General features: G+C 46.1%; 1 protein-coding gene and 1 pseudogene across 1 annotated transcript; both read left to right on the top strand.

The window, feature by feature from the left end:
- The first annotated feature begins 230 nt into the window (after nt 1–230).
- On the top strand, nt 231–14,364 carry PDCL3 (phosducin like 3). Its single transcript, XM_010386761.2, has 6 exons — nt 231–612; nt 3,963–4,089; nt 6,369–6,459; nt 7,033–7,176; nt 9,016–9,224; nt 13,984–14,364. Exons 1-6 carry the CDS (start codon nt 607–609, stop codon nt 14,124–14,126), a joined length of 720 nt encoding a protein of 239 aa, XP_010385063.1. The 5' UTR covers nt 231–606; the 3' UTR covers nt 14,127–14,364.
- Nucleotides 14,365–15,075: 711 nt separating this feature from the next.
- LOC115894474 lies at nt 15,076–15,168 on the top strand (annotated as a pseudogene).
- Nucleotides 15,169–15,741: the final 573 nt, after the last annotated feature.

Raw genomic sequence — 15,741 nt, 5'->3', positions numbered from 1 at the left:
CTGCCTCAGCCGCCCGAGTAGCTGGGATTACAGACAACCGCCACCACGCCCGACTAATTTTTTTGGATTTTTAGTAGACACGGGGACGTCACCATGTTGGCCAGGCTGATCTCGAACTCCTGACCTCAAGCGATCCGCCCGCCTCGGCCTGGGATTACAGGTGTGTGCCACCGCGCCCGGCCTAGAGGCAATTTTCTATTTCTGACTTGCTAGGCTAGTCAGAGCAAGACGTCTTTACAGGTCTGGGCAAGCAGCTGGAAAAGGCACACGGCCCAGGGCTCCTCCTCCACCCAGCCCCACCCCTCCTCGGCTGAAGACCAGCCCTAATAAGGCAGCGACCCACCAGAATCAGCACCAGGTCAAGTGCACTCCGGGCGGGACGGTGAGCAGATCCTACCTCGCGCATGCGAACAGCTTCTGTGCCGGCTCCTTGAAGAGCGGGCGCAGACTCAAAGCTGTTGCTTCCGCCCTTACTCCGCTCAGCTCGTCCCAGGGCGGGGCGGAGGCAGGGCTGGGGGAAGAGGCCTGACGGCGCTGTGCGCGTGCACAAAAGGGAGCTGTGGTAGGCGCACCGCGGCACAGCTGGCTTGACCACCTGGAAACAAGATGCAGGTGAGCTGGGACGGGGCTCGGGTCTGGGGGCTGCGGACCGTTCGTTTGTCTCATTGGGCTCAGGCCGGCGGTGGACGCCCGCCCTGTGGGAAACTCCGGCGCTGCAGGCACGAGGGAAGCCCGGCGCGTCCAGGCCCCGCGCAGGCGCAGTGCGGGAGGGCGGGCGTGGTCCCACCAGGACCCACGGCCTGGGCTTCCCCGCTTCGGTGTGTCTTGTCCCCCAAACCTCGTCTCCTCAAGGTCTCTCCCCACCCAGGCTTGTGAAGGTCTTGCCGGATCCCGCCTGACAAAAGTTACCTCCTCTCCTGAACTCCCCCTAAGGCACACCTGGGCAGAGGAAGCGGCGGGTCCGGCCCAGGGTTCCCCACGTAAAGCAGCGGCGCAGCCCTTGTTGCTGGGCACGCTGAGGGTTTAGTTACATCCTCTTCCCCCGAGTCCTGGGGTCGCGCTCCCTATCTGATCGCTCGGGTTCCAGAGCTCCTCCCCTCGCGAGGGTCCCTCTGTTTCGTGTTATTTTTTTTTTTAATTAAAATAGGTAAAATTATTTTTCTGTAGCTGAAATTTACTAGTGGAATTTGGTTGAAGCCTAAAGAGAATGAAAACACCATAGAAATGGGCACCATTGTGGGCAAAAATCTATGCCAACTAAATTTTGTCACTGTCCAAGGATCCCGCTGTGGTCAGAAATTCTAACCTCTGCTCAGTGGCAGATGGAGAGGAGATGGTGCGGGTTTTGCTGGGGAGGAAGGCATTAGGGTCTGGAGGGGAGGGCGTATCTGCCAGGAGCCAGACACTTTCTTTTTCTTCTTCTTTTTCTTTTTTTTTTTTTTTTTTTGAGACCGGGTGTTGCTCTGTTGCCCAGGTTGGAATGCAGTGGCACTATTCCAGCTCACTGCAACCTCGACCTCCCGGGGCTAAGCCATCCTCCCTTGTCAGCCTCCGGAGTAGGTGGGTCCACAGGCGTGCACCCATCACTCTGGGCTAATTTTTTGTACAGATGGGGTCTCCCTGTGTTGCTCAGCCTCAGCCTCCCAAAGAGCTGGGATTACAGATGAGCCACCTCGACTGGCCTAGACGCTCTAAATGGTGAAGTGGGAGCTTGAGGGTTGCCCTGACCTCCTTTGCATCCCCTGTCCTTCAGGTCCCTTGAGGCCTTCCCTGACCACCCAGTGGAAAGGATTCTACTCTTTTTTTTTTTTTTTTTTTTTGAGACGGAGTCTCGCTCTGTCGCCCAGGCTGGAGTGCAGTTGCGCGATCTCAGCTCACTGCAAGCTCCATCTCCTGGGGTTCCCGCCATTCTCCTGCCTCAGCCTCCTGAGTAGCTGGGACTACAGGCACCCGCCACCACGCCCGGTTAATTTTTTGTATTTTTAGTAGAGACAAGGTTTCACCGTGTTAGCCAGGATTGTCTCGATTTCCTGACGTGATCCGCCCGCCTCGGCCTCCCAAAGTGCTGGGATTACAGGCGTGAGCCACCGCGCCCAGCCTCATTTTTCTTTTGATGTATCTCAGAATTGTTACACAGGGTTGGGGTTGGAGGCCGATTATCCCAGTGCCCTTTTCACAGTGCTCCTGATTTCGTATTCCAAAGCAAGCCTGAGCTCCATTAGCTCAACCATGCAAACCGGTGCTTGGACAGCTGGGTTCTGGATCCAAGAGCCACTTTTACATCAGTCTTTGTGACATTGATCCTTGGTGATTTTGATCCTGGCTGATTTGGCCAGCCGTTCTAGCACGGCAGTGCCTCTAAATGTCGTGCCTCTGCTAGGCTTGTGAAGATTCGGTGACAAGGTACAGGAAAAAGGGCTTAGAAGAGTGCCCTGCATTTTATGAGCTACTCTGAGAAGTCTCAGCTTTTCCTCTTAGGTTTGGCCCTTAGAGAATTGTCAGCCAAGCCTCATCTGCAGCCTGAGATCCTCAAAATGTCACAGTCTCTTTGCTTTTGGGCCCTATGCATGCCGCAGGCCGCTCTGCCTGGAAGGTTTTCTTGATTACGGGCGCGTACCTGGCTAATTTTTGTGTTTTTAGTGGAGATGGGGTTTCACTATATTGGCCAGTCTGGTCTTTAATTCCTGACTTCAGATGTTCTGCCTGCCTTGGCCTCCCAAATAGCTGGGATTACAGGCGTGAGCCACTGAACCCAGCCTGGAAGATTATTATTATTATTTTGAGACAGTCTCTCTGTGTCTCCCAGGCTGGAGGGCAGTGCCGAGATCTTGGCTTTCTGCAAGCTCCGCCTCCCGGGTTCACGCCATTCTCCTGCCTCAGCCTCCTGAGTAGCTGGGACTACGGGTGCCTGCCACCATGCCCAGCTAGTTTTTTTGTATTTTTAGTAGAGACGGGGTTTCACCGTATTAGCCAGGGTGGTCTCGATCTCCTGACCTCGTGATCCGCCTACCTTGGCCTCTCAAAGTGCTGGGATTACAGGCGTGAGCCACCATGCCCGACCTGGAAGATTATTTTTAAGTCCCCAGACTCCTGTCACAGGTTGCTTCCCACCCTCGGGTGGAATGTCACCTCCTCTATAGGGAACATCCCTGTCTACTCTGTGGAATGTGGGTCCTGGGTAATTCTCTAAAACAGCTTGTCATTGCACTTGCCACAATTTTATCTATGTATAGTTTGTATATGCACTTGTTTGTTGCCTGTCTCTTCCTCTTGACTGTAACACAGGTGACTCTTGCATTCACCACTCTTCCCCATGGCCTACAGTAATTTACATGTGGTAGATACTTAAATTTTATCTGTTGAATGAATCACTCTCAGTCATTATTATTATTATTTGAGACTGTCTCGCTCTGTCACCCAGGCTGGAGTGCAGTGGCACGATCTCGGCTCACTGCAAGCTCTGCCTCCCGGGTTCATGCCATTTTTCCTGCCTCAGCCTCCCAAGTAGCTGGGACTACAGGTGCCTGCCACCACGCCCGGCTAATTTTTTGTATTTTTAGTAGAGATGGTGTTTCACCCTGTTAGTCAGGGTAGTCTCTATCTCCTAACCTCAGCCTCCGGAAGTGCTGGGATTACAGGCGTGAGCCACCGCGCCCGGCACTCTCAGTCATTATTAAAAATATTGAACACATTCCATGTCAGAGCCTTGGTATCAGTATTAATGCTGATCTGCACATCCCATCCTAATTTTTACCCCAAGAATAGCTCCTCCATTCAGGGAGGGGTAGACAGGAAGAACAAAACAGGGGCTGTGGATCTTTCGACGCTTTCTCAGAAATAGTTCACAGACTGTGGTGTGAATTCTTCCCTTCCTGTCACTTTTCCCATTTGGCCCCGTGCCCATTATGGCCCCCTACATGCTAGACTTAGCACTCATGGTAACCTTGGTCCCGCTCTTCTAGGACCCCAACGCAGACACCGAGTGGAATGACATCTTACGCAAAAAGGGTATCTTACCCCCCAAGGAAAGTCTGAAAGAACTGGAAGAGGAGTCAGATGAGGAGCAACACATCCTCCAGCAGTCAGTGGGTGAGTTCACTGCCTTTTCTCTGCATCTGTCTGGGTTAGGAGATGGCTCCCTAAGCCTCTTGACTGCCCTGCCAGGAGACAGGTTGGAGTGCCAGCATGGACACTGTGTGTGCGGGACCTCAGACGAGACACAGGGCATCGCTCACCTTCACCTTCCTGAGCCACAGACTTAGGGGACTTCAGATGTGTCCCACAAGTCCGTGTCCATGTCAGATGAGAACTGCAGAAAATACTTCTTTCTGCTTTCTGGTCTGTGATTCCCTTTGATAATGTCGTGGAAATTTGTTCAAGATTTTAGTATTTGTGTTTTTTCCTGAGTATATACTTTATTCTCTGGTTTCATTGAGGATATTAACTAAAAATAGCTTTATCTGGGGAGGCATAAGATGTTTGCAATGTGTGGGAGTCTGAGGGGGGTTTTCTCAAAGGCAGTCATACTGTCTGAATTGGAGTCCCTTGGAGTGCTGGTAACCCCACCTACCTAGTGTTTACTGAAGCAGTCTTTGGAATGAGGCCCAGGAATCTGCATTTTAAACAAGTGCCTTAAAGGATTCTGAGGCTTGTCATAGTTTGAGAAGCATTGGTCACAGGGACTGGTACTTTTGTCCTCTGTTGACACATTAGAGCTAATTTAGAGAAGGATTTATTAGAAAGTATCCAGCGAGTGGTTACTGCATGATTGTCATTGTCAGCTGCTTTTCTGGGTTTGGGGATGTAGCTATGCATAAGCCAGACACAATTCTCTGCCCTCAGAGAACCAACATTCTAGTGGGGGAGACAGACAGTAAACAATAAAGAAAATAAGGCAGTAAAAGGGACTTGAAAGGGTTGGAGGAGAAGCAGGGTCAGAGAGGGCCTCACCGAGATGACATTTGCATGGACCTGAAGGAGGTGAAGCTGGCATTTGGGTAAAGACCTGAAGGAGCTGAAGAACACATTTGAATAGACCTGAGGGAGTTGTTGACCTGAAGGAGGTGAAGAAGACATCTGGGTATTCCTGAAGGGGGTGATGTGAGCAAGTGAAACGTGGGCCCTGGCGTGGCTGGGAATCCCTGACGAGACTGGAGGTGCTGAGTTCAGAGCAGCCTCAGCAGACCCAGTAGCTTCTAGGAAGGACCTTGACCTTTACACCTAATGAGTCAGGAAGCTTTTGGAAGTTTAAACAGAGGAGTGACATTTTCTCTTTTTTTTTTTTTTTTTTTTTGAGTTGGAGTCTCGCTCTCTTACCCAGGCTGGAGCGCAGTGGCGCAGTCTTGGCTCACTGCAACCTCCACCTCCCAGGTTCAAGCAATTCTCCTGCAGCAGCCTCCTGGGTAGCTGGGATTACAGACATGTGCCACCACGCCTGGCTAATTTTTTTGTATTTTTAGTAGAGATGAGGTTTCACCATGTTGACCAGGCTGGTCTAAAACTGACCTCAAGTGATCCACCCACCTCGGCCTCCCAAAGAGCTGGGATTATAGGCCACTGCACCCGGCCAAGGGATGCATTCACTTTGAGATCCCTGTTAGACAAATAGCCACATTAAGAGGGCGCTTGGCTATGTTTTTCTCCACATTAGAGAAGTCTGGGCTGGAGGCCTATACTTTGTCAGCATATTGATAGCATTGAACGCCATGAGATTAGATGCAATCACCAAGGGAGTGGGTGTGGATAAAGAAGGAAAGTAGTCAAAGGTTTGAGCCTGGGGAATTTTAATCAGCAAAGGGTTCCAAAGCGTGGCGGTGGCTCACTCCTGTAATCCCAGCACTTTGAGGTGGGCAGATCACTTGAGGTCAGGAGTTCAAGACCAGCTTGGCCAACATGGTGAAACCCTGTCTCTATTAATGATAAAAAATTAGCTGGGCATGGTGGCACATGCCCGTAATCCCAGCTACTCGGGAGGCTGAGGCAGGAGAATTGCTTGAATCTGGGAGGCTGAGGTTCTCAGTGAGTCGAGATCGCACCATTGCACTCCAGCCTGGATGACAAGAGTGAAACTCTGTCTCGAAAAAAAAAAAAAGCATGGGGCAGGGTGGAGTGGGTAGGAGAAGAGAGGGGAGGAGGATCTGAGGGCTTGGAGAAGATGCTGTCAGTCAAGAAATTGAGATCACAGGTGTGAGCCACCATGCCCAGCCTCTCAGCTTCTAATGTAGTGTGGTGCCTTAAGTAATTTTTGCTTAGGTGGGCTAAGGATCTGGTGTTGTGTGCATATCTTTAGGAGAAAAGAGAGGGGAAAAAAGAAAAATGTTTGTTCATCTTTTTAAATTTTTGCTTTTTGCCGATGTAACTAAATTCAGTGAAAACATATGAAGATATGACTTTGGAAGAGCTAGAGGATCATGAAGACGAGTTTAATGAGGAGGATGAACGTGCTATTGAAATGTACAGGTAAGTGCCACCCAGAGGGGCTGGTTTTTTTTGTTGTCGTTTTGTTTTGTTTTGTTTTGGCGTGGCAATAAAATGTGTGGGCTGAGCATAGTGACTCATACCTATAGTCCCAACACTTTGGGAGGCTGAGGCAGGCGGATCGCTTGAGCTCAGAAGTTTGAGACCAGCCTGTGAAACCTACAAATCCAAAAATTAGCTGGGTGTGGTGGCGAATGCCTATAGATCTAGCTACTCAGGAGCCCGGGAAGTGGAGGTTACAGTGAGCTGAGACTGTGCCACTGCTCTCCAGCCTGGGCGACAGAGCCAGACTCTGTCTCAAAAAATAAAAAGAAACGTGTGTCCTTCAAAAAATTAATTTTCAGCTGAAACATTTGGGAGCGACTATAGTTAAATAATAATATTGTGAATTTTAGCAAACTGATCTTAGATTTTTGCCATAGCAAACTGATCTTAGATTTTTGCCATGAGACTGATAAATAAACCTGGGCTTTTACAAGGATTGCCTTCTAGAAGATGTGTGTGTGCACGTGTTTGTGTGTGGATGTAAGATGTTTCTCTCCTTGTTTTGTGCAGACGGCAGAGACTGGCTGAGTGGAAAGCAACTAAACTGAAGAATAAATTTGGAGAAGTTTTAGAGATCTCAGGGAAGGATTATGTTCAAGAAGTTACCAAAGCTGGCGAGGGCCTGTGGGTCGTCTTGCACCTTTACAAGCAAGGGTGAGCTGATCTTCCACTCCATCTATCAAATGTTAATTTGAATTTATGTCTTCAGGATCTCAGGCCTTACCTATATCAGAGAGTTTAAAAAATTTTTTTCTGGGCCAGGCGTGGTGGCTCACACCTGTAATCCCAGCACTTTGGGAGGCCGAGGCAGGTGGATCACGAGGTCAGGAGATTGAGACCATCCTGGCTAACACGATGAAACCCCGTCTCTACTAAAAATACAAAAACAAAAAAAATTAGCCGGGCGTACTGGCAGGCGCCTGTAGTCCCAGCTACTCAGGAGGCTGAGGCGGGAGAATGGTGTGAACCCGGGAGGCGGAGCTTGCAGTGAGCCGAGATCACACCACTGCACTCCAGCCTGGGCGACAGAGCAAGACTCCGTCTCAAAAAAAAAAAATTTTTTTTTCTGGTACTGAGTTTTTTGTGTTTTTATTGCTGGTTTGCCCAAACCTTATTACTTAATTTTTTATCTTAAGACTTTCAAATTAATATTTGTGACTAATACTTATGCCTTTGTTAAAGCATAGCAATGGAGACTGTGCTTTTCTGTTTTTGGAAAGGAGTTCCTAAGTTATTTATTCCTTTACAGGAACTCTCACATTTCAATATTCTATGTAATGAATTTACCTCATAGATGGCAAGGCTGGCTTTTATAGTAGTCATTGCCTGAACTGTGTGATACTGAGGTCTTCCGATGTTTCTCAGCTCTCCAGTCTTGTCTTAAACTGTAGAGTCCAGTGCTTATTTAGGAATTTCTTTTCTTTTCTTTTTTTTTTTTTTTGAGACGGAGTCTCACTCTGTCGACCAGGCTGAAGTACAGTGGTGTGATCTCGGCTCACTGCAACCTCCGTCTCCTGGGTTCAAGTGATTCTCCTGCCTCCGCCTCCCAAGTAGCTGGGGTTACAGGCACCTGCCACCACACCCAGCTAATTTTTGTATTTTCATTAGAGACAGGGTTTCACCATCTTGGCCAGACTGGTCTTGAACTCCTGACCTCGTGATCCACTCACTTTGGCCACCCAAAGTGCTGGGATTACAGACGTGAGCCACTGTGCCTGGCCAGGAATTTCTTTAAAAGCAGGAAACATTTTCTGACATTACATACTTTCTAAACCTTCAGAAGTTTGAGACCAGCCTGTGAAACCCAGTCTCTACAAATACAAAAATTAGCTGGGTGTGGTAATCCCCACCCAGTTTTAGAAAACTTCATGTTTTCTAAACCTTTCTGACATTACATACTTTCTAAACCTTTCTAAACTTTTCTCATTCAACCTTATAAGAAAGGTATAGCAATTATCTTTTACACTGAAGCTGTTTTTCTGACTTGTTTTGTCAAATAAATTGGACTTTTGGATTTGTGTCCTTCAATATCCCTCAGCATATTAGGAAGTTTTTAAAAAACGTTAATTCAGCTGGGCATGGTGGCTTACACCTGTAATCCCAGCACTTTGGGAGGCCATTGCGGCTGGATCTTGAGCTCAAGTTTAAGAGCAGCCTGGGCAATGTGGTGAAACCCTGTCTTTACAAAAAAAAAAATTAGCTGGGCATGGTGGTGTATGCCTGTACCTCCAGCTGCTTGGGCGGCTGAGGTGGGAGGATTGCTTGTGAGCCGAGATCACACCACTTCACTCCATTTAGCCTGGGTGACAAACAAGACCCTATGTCAAAAAAAAAAACAAAACAAAAAAAAACAAAAAGTTAATTCATCTTAGCTAGCAGCAGAATTACTTGTGAAACTGTTACAAGGTTTTACATAGGGTAGAAGGGTCATTGAGCTTTGTTCTGTATAATGTGGGCTCATAATGGCTTCTGTTTTCTATGTGTGTTTTACAGAATTCCCCTCTGTGCCCTGATAAATCAGCACCTCAGTGGACTGGCCAGGAAGTTTCCTGATGTCAAATTTATCAAAGCCATTTCAACAACCTGCATACCCAATTATCCTGATAGGAACCTGCCCACGATATTCGTTTACCTGGAAGGAGATATCAAGGCTCAGTTGATTGGTCCTCTGGTGTTGGGCGGCATGAACCTGACAAGAGATGGTAAGGGCTCTGGGAGCCAGGCGGGGCTGTGAGAGATGGGAGGTGCGTTTCTGTTGGAGAGAGTGTCTGTTTCCTGGACTCCTGTTACGACGGTGGGTCAGGTTCACCTCTGCCTGTGTATGAGTGACTGTTAGGAGGACAGAAGCACATTTAATCGCTCATCTTAGTTACGTAATCAGGAACAGTTACAACTGGGCTCTACCGATTCATAGTTAAAGGAAGATATGATAGACTTAAATATAAACATTTCTTATTTTGGTGTGGAATATATTTTGTCTCTACAGTTGGATGTTTTTGTAGCTTGAGATCACAACATTCACTTTTGCTTTAATTCACATGAACACAGGGAGATGTTAATGTATATATTTGTATTTTTCTATAAAAATATTCTCAGTTGAGTATCTTAGTAGCTTTTAAATTTATTTACTTATTTATTTATTTATTTATTGTTTGAGACCGCGTCTTGCTCTGTCACCCAGGCTAGAGTACAATGGTATGATCTCGCCTCACTGCAACCTCTGCCTCCCAGGTTCATGTGATTCTCCTGCCTCTGCCTCCCAAGTAGCTGGGATTACTGGCACCTACCACCACGCCCAGCTAATTTTTGTATTTTTAGTGGAGATGGGGTTTCACCATGTTGGCCATGCTGGTCGCGAACTCCTGGCCTCAAGTGATCTACCCGCTTCAGCCTCCCAAAGTGCTGGGATTACAGACGTGAGCCACTGCGCCCGGCTAGTAGCTTTTATTTATTTATTTTTTGAGATGGAGTTTCACTCTTATTGCCCGGGCTGGAGTGCCATCACGTGATCTCGGCTCACTGCAACCTCAGCCCCCCAGGTTCAAGCAATTCACCTGCCTCAGCCTCCCTAGTAGCTGGGATTACAGGGATGCGCCAACACGCCCGGCTAATTTTTTTGTATTTTTAGTAGAGTCGGGGTTTCTCCATGTGGTCAGGCTGGTCTCGAACTCCTGACCTCAGGTGATCCGCCCGCCTCGGCCTCCCAAAGTGCTGGGATTACAGGCGTGAGCCACTGCTCCTGGCCAGCTTTTAAATTAAATTAAAATTTATTTAATTGTGCCTGTTAGCTCAGAAGGATGTGGGGTTTTTTGTTTGTTTTTTGAGATGGAGTTTTACTCTTTCACTCGGGCTGGAGTGGAGTGGTGCGATCTCGCTTGCTGCACTGGAGCCTCCTCCGCCTTCTGGTTTCAAGCAATTCTCCTGCCTCAGCCTCCCAAGTAGCTGGGATTGCAGGTGCCCACCACCACGCCTGGCTACTTTTTGTATTTTTAGTAGAGACAGGTTTTCACCATGTTGGCCAGGCTGGTCTTGAACTCCTCACCTTGTGATCTGCCCACCACAGCCTCCCAAAGTGCTGGGATTACAGGCATGAGCCACTGTGACCAGCTGTGTTTTTTAATTCCTTTTTCCCTGTTAAACATGGAGGTATCAAAATACATATCCGCACAGAACCTCAGCCCAGCGGCATTCTTGCCAAGTGAAACTCTTCATCTCATTATTGAAATAATATTTCCAACTATGCTTTACTAGAAAAACATTTTTAAACATAACTTTATATACTGTACCACTAAGATACTCATCTGGCAACCGGGTGTGGTGGCTCATGCCTGTAATCCCAGCACTTTGGGAGGCCAAGGTGGGTGGATTGCCTGAGGTCAGGAGTTCGAAACCAGCCTGGCCAACATAGTGAAACCCCGTCTTTACTGAAAATACAGAAAATTAGCTCTGCGTGGTGGCAGGCGCCTATAATCCCAGCTACTTGGAAGGCTGAGGCAGGAGAATCACTTGAACCTGGGAGGCAGAGGTTGCAGTGAGCCGAGATCGTGCCATTGCACTCCAGCCTGGGTAACGAGTGAAACTCTGTCTCAAAAAAAAAGATATTCAGCTGGGGAAAGTATAAATATACAAACACACATAAACACACACACATAGGAGATACATCAGTTACATATCCAGTGTTCAGAGGTGTAGAGCATTTCAGACTACATGTTTACATCTTATTTTGACCTTTTTTGAATGTAACATGAGGGGAGAAAGAAGTGTGCAGTTGTCTTTATTTCTAAAAAAAGTCTTGAAGTCTAGTAAACTTACATATGATTGTGTAAGTGAACAGTAACATTAAATACACTTATGTACGTATGTGTGGATATATAAAGATATATATATATATTTTTTATTTATTGATTTTTTTAAATTTTTGAGACAGGGTCTTGCTCTGTCACCCAGGCTGGAGTGCAGTGGTGTAATCTTGGCTCACTCCAGCCTCTGCCTCCTGGGTTCAAGCGATTCTCCTGCCTCAGCCTCCTGAGTAGCTGGGACTACAGGCATGCGCCACCATGCCCGGCTAAGTTTTGTGTTTTTAGTAGAGATGGGGTTTCACCATGTTGCCCAGGCTGGTCGTGAACTCCTGACCTCAAGAAGTGATCCAGCCACCTCCCAAAGTTCTGGGATTACAGGCGTGAGCCACCACGTCTGGCCGAATATAAATTCTTGAGTCAGGAATTCGATGTCTTTTTTTTTTTTTTTTTTTTTTTTTTTTAAAGAAACAGGTTAAATTTGCATAACATTCAACCAAAGTACCTAGAGCTGCAAATACTGGTGTTACTCATCTTTGTGGAGCACTGTTTTTTTAACCCAGCATGACTGAGGTATGATTGACCAAAACAATTGAATATATTTAAGATATACAACATGGAGATTTAATATAGGTACAATGTGAAATGATTACCACAATCCAATTAATTAACCACTCGTCATTTCACATAGCTCCCCTTACTGTGGTAAGAATCCTTAAGATCTACTTTCCTTGCAAATTTCAGGTATACAATACATTGTTATTCACTGGAGTTACCATGTTCTACATTAGGTCTTCAGAACTTACCCGTCTTATAACTGAAAGTTTGTATCCTTGGCCAACATCTCCCATTTCCACTCCTGCCCCCGATAACCACCATTCTATTCTCTGTTTCATGGATCACTTTAAGTTAATAAGACAAGTACAATTGGACTGAGCACGTTGGCTCAGGCCTGTAATCCTAGCATGTTGGGAGGCTAAGGCTGGAGGATCACATGAGGCCAGGAGTTTGAGACCAGCCTGGGCAACATAGCGAGATCCCATCTCTACAAAAAAGAAATTAGCCAGGTGTGGTGGTGCACACCTGTAATCTCAGCTACTAGGGAGATGGGCGGAGGATCATTTGAACCCAGGAGTTCAAGGTTACAGTGAGCTATGATTGCACCGCAGCACTCTAGCCTGGGTAACAAGTGAGAGCCTGTCTCCAGAAAAGTAGATTAAGATAAGACTTAAGTAAAATTGGTTTTCAGATTTTTTTTTTTTTTTTTGAGACAGTCTTCACTTTGTTGCCCAGGCTGGAGTGCAGTGGCATGATCTCAAGGCGCCCGCTACCACGCCTGGCTAATTTTTTGTATTTTTAGTAGAGATGGGGTTTGACCGACCATCTTAGCCAGGATGATCTCGATCTCCTGACTTCATGATCCACCTGCCTCGGCCTCCCAAAGTGCTGGGATTACAGGCGTGAGCCACCACACCTGGCCTGGTTTTCAGATTTTAATGATGTGTCCAGTTAGCAGAACTCTCTGCCTTGATGTTCTTTAAGCAAAGCCATTTGTTGTAGAATCTCTTGGGTAGTCTTTTGGTTCTGCCTGGGCTCTTCTCTGAAGTAGGCAAATACATCACTTGATTTTGCTTCACTTGGTCTCAGAACACAGGAATTTAACTGATTTTAAGAGTGAAGTATTAGAGCTGAGTCTTCAGTTACTGATTGTTTATTATCTGGTGCTTTCCTTTTTTTTATTATTTGGAACAAGTGTGTAAGTTCTAGGGTATCACCATTTATTCTTTGACCCCAATAGATTGAGATACTGGACATGAGGCTGAAGAGTTTATTAAAATTGGATTTAATGGTTAGATTGCCAGCAGGTCTGTGGAAATTATTTCCCTCAAATTTTTCATGCTGATTTCCTTCCTGGGAAATTGTCCAAACTGGGAAATTGTAGTCATCAGAGGATAGGTTTATTCTTTGTATTTTTGAGACAAGGTCTTGCTCTGTCTTGTAGGCTGGAGTGCAGTGACATGATCATGGTTCACTGCAGCCTTGAACTCCTGGGCTCAAGTGATCCTGCCACTTCATCCTCCCAAATAGCTGGGATTATAGGCACACACCACCACTGTACCCAGCGAATTTTTATTTTTTAGTTTTATTTTTATTGTTGAGACAGTCTCACTGTTGCCCAGGCTGGAGTGCAGTGGCGTGATCTTAGCTGTCTGCAACCTCTGCCTCCCAAGCTCAGGTGATCCTTACACCCCAGCCTCCTAAGTAGCTGGGACCACAGGCACATGCCATCATGCCTGGCTGATTTTTCATCATGTTGCCCAGGCTGGTCTGGAACTGCCAGGCTTAAGCAATCCACCCGCGTTGGCTTCCCAAAGTGCTGGGATTACAAGCGTGAGGCACAGCACTTGGCGTACCCAGGTAATGTAAAAATTTTTTGAGATGAGGGTCTCACTCTATTGCCCAGGGTGATCTTCAACTTCTAGCCTCAAGTGATCCTCCTGCCTCAGCCTCCCAAAGTGTTGGGATTACAGGCGTGATACATTGTGCTGGGCCAAATTTTGATAATTATATTTTCTACTTAGAAAAAACTAGCTTGATGGCCTTAGGGTGAGGGGACCTTTGCAGCACAGTGCCTTAGGTGATTTGCTTTTTTTTTACCACGTAGAATTGGAATGGAAACTGTCTGAATCTGGAGCAATTATGACGGACCTGGAGGAAAACCCCAAGAAGCCGATTGAAGACGTGTTGCTGTCCTCAGTGCGGCGCTCTGTCCCCCTGAGGAGGGGCAGCAGTTCTGAGGGTGACTGAGGCTACAGCTGCTCTCACATGCCGAACTTTCTTATGACACATTGTCTGGATTTTTTAAAAAAGGAAAAAGCAAGAATGATGAATCCTTCTGTTTTTTAGTTTTGTATAAATTATGTTTGAAATCTTTACATTTTAGAAATAATCATTGCTGGAAATTCTGTTAAATATTTTGGAACTCTTTTTTTTAATTATAGTATTTCCTCTAAAAAAAATTAAAACCAGCCATTTGTATGGCAAATGTCTGTTTTCCTCATTTATATTTTAAGCCATAAAACCTAGTCACTATTTTTTGACATATAACCATAAAAAAATATAGTTTTAAATGTGAATAAATTATGCAGTGGAAAATTGCAAACTAAGCCTTATAGATACATTGTTTATTTTATAAAGAGAGCAATGAGATTATTAACTCAAAATACAGGAATGGTCTGTAGGACAAAAGAATCTTAGTATTTATTGAAGAAACAGACAATTTTTGTGAAATATTCCCGTATCGAAGCAATAACTGAAGGTTCCAGTTTACTGCCATATTTGGTTAAATGTGTTCTCTTGCTAAAATAGTTCATCTCAGACTGTTAACTAATTTTTTTTTTTGAGATAGAGCTTTGCTGTGTTGCTGAGGCCGGAGTGCAGTGGCACAATCTCAGCTCACTGCAACCTCCGCCTCCTGGGTTCAAGCAATTTTCCTGCCTCAGCCTCCTGAGGAGCTGGGATTACAGTCGTGCACCACCATGCCCGGCTGATTTTGTACTTTTAGTAGAGTTTCATCATGTTGGCCGGGCTGGTCTCAAACTCCTAACCCCAAACTCGGCTTCCCAAAGTGTTGGGATTACAGGTGTGAACCACCGTGCCTGCCCTGTTAACTAATTATGATTACTCTAAGAGGACATTGAATTAATTTTTGGAAATATATAAGCATACACATAAATAAACTATCTCAATCAATAAACTCATTTTGTGGCTCATTAGCATGATCACGTGTGTGTGAGATGTGCCCCCCCCTCAAATATTGTTAGGCTGTTGGCACATTACCCATATGACATGAGAAAAACAACATACCAAGATGTTTTGTGAACCAGTATTTCTCACTTAACGAACATTGATACTGAACAATTAGAGGAAATATTTTCTGATATTTGTGTTGAATGATGTAGTGCTGGTTTGAATCTTAAATAAGAATCAGCATGGAGTTCTTTTAGATTATGTTGTAAAATTTATTTTTGCTCTAATTCAAAGAATGACAAGCAACTCGGACCCATTTTATCTGTCAGAAGTGTCTGTCTTAGATATTTGGATTCCTGCCCCCCTCCTTTTTTTCTTTTTATAGAGATGGAGTCTCCCTGTGTTGCCCAGGCTAGTCCTGAGCTCATGGGCTCAAGTAATCCTCCCATCTCCGCCTCCCAAAATGTGGATTACAGGTGTGAGTCACTGCACCCGGCCCACATACGCAAGAGCCAGCACTGCCAATAACATATTCCCTGGTGGTGTACTTTGAAAGTGCTTCATGGAATTTTAATTGCAGGGTTGGAGCAAATTTGGTCAGTCCTCTTACTTGGATGCAGGTTCCATGGGGTTTGTAGGAGAGCCACCTTCTTAGATTTTGGTCTTGGTAGCT

Source organism: Rhinopithecus roxellana, chromosome 17, assembly GCF_007565055.1.
Source record: "Rhinopithecus roxellana isolate Shanxi Qingling chromosome 17, ASM756505v1, whole genome shotgun sequence".
NCBI lineage: Eukaryota > Metazoa > Chordata > Mammalia > Primates > Cercopithecidae > Rhinopithecus > Rhinopithecus roxellana.
This window is presented reverse-complemented; position numbering and strand designations above follow the sequence as displayed.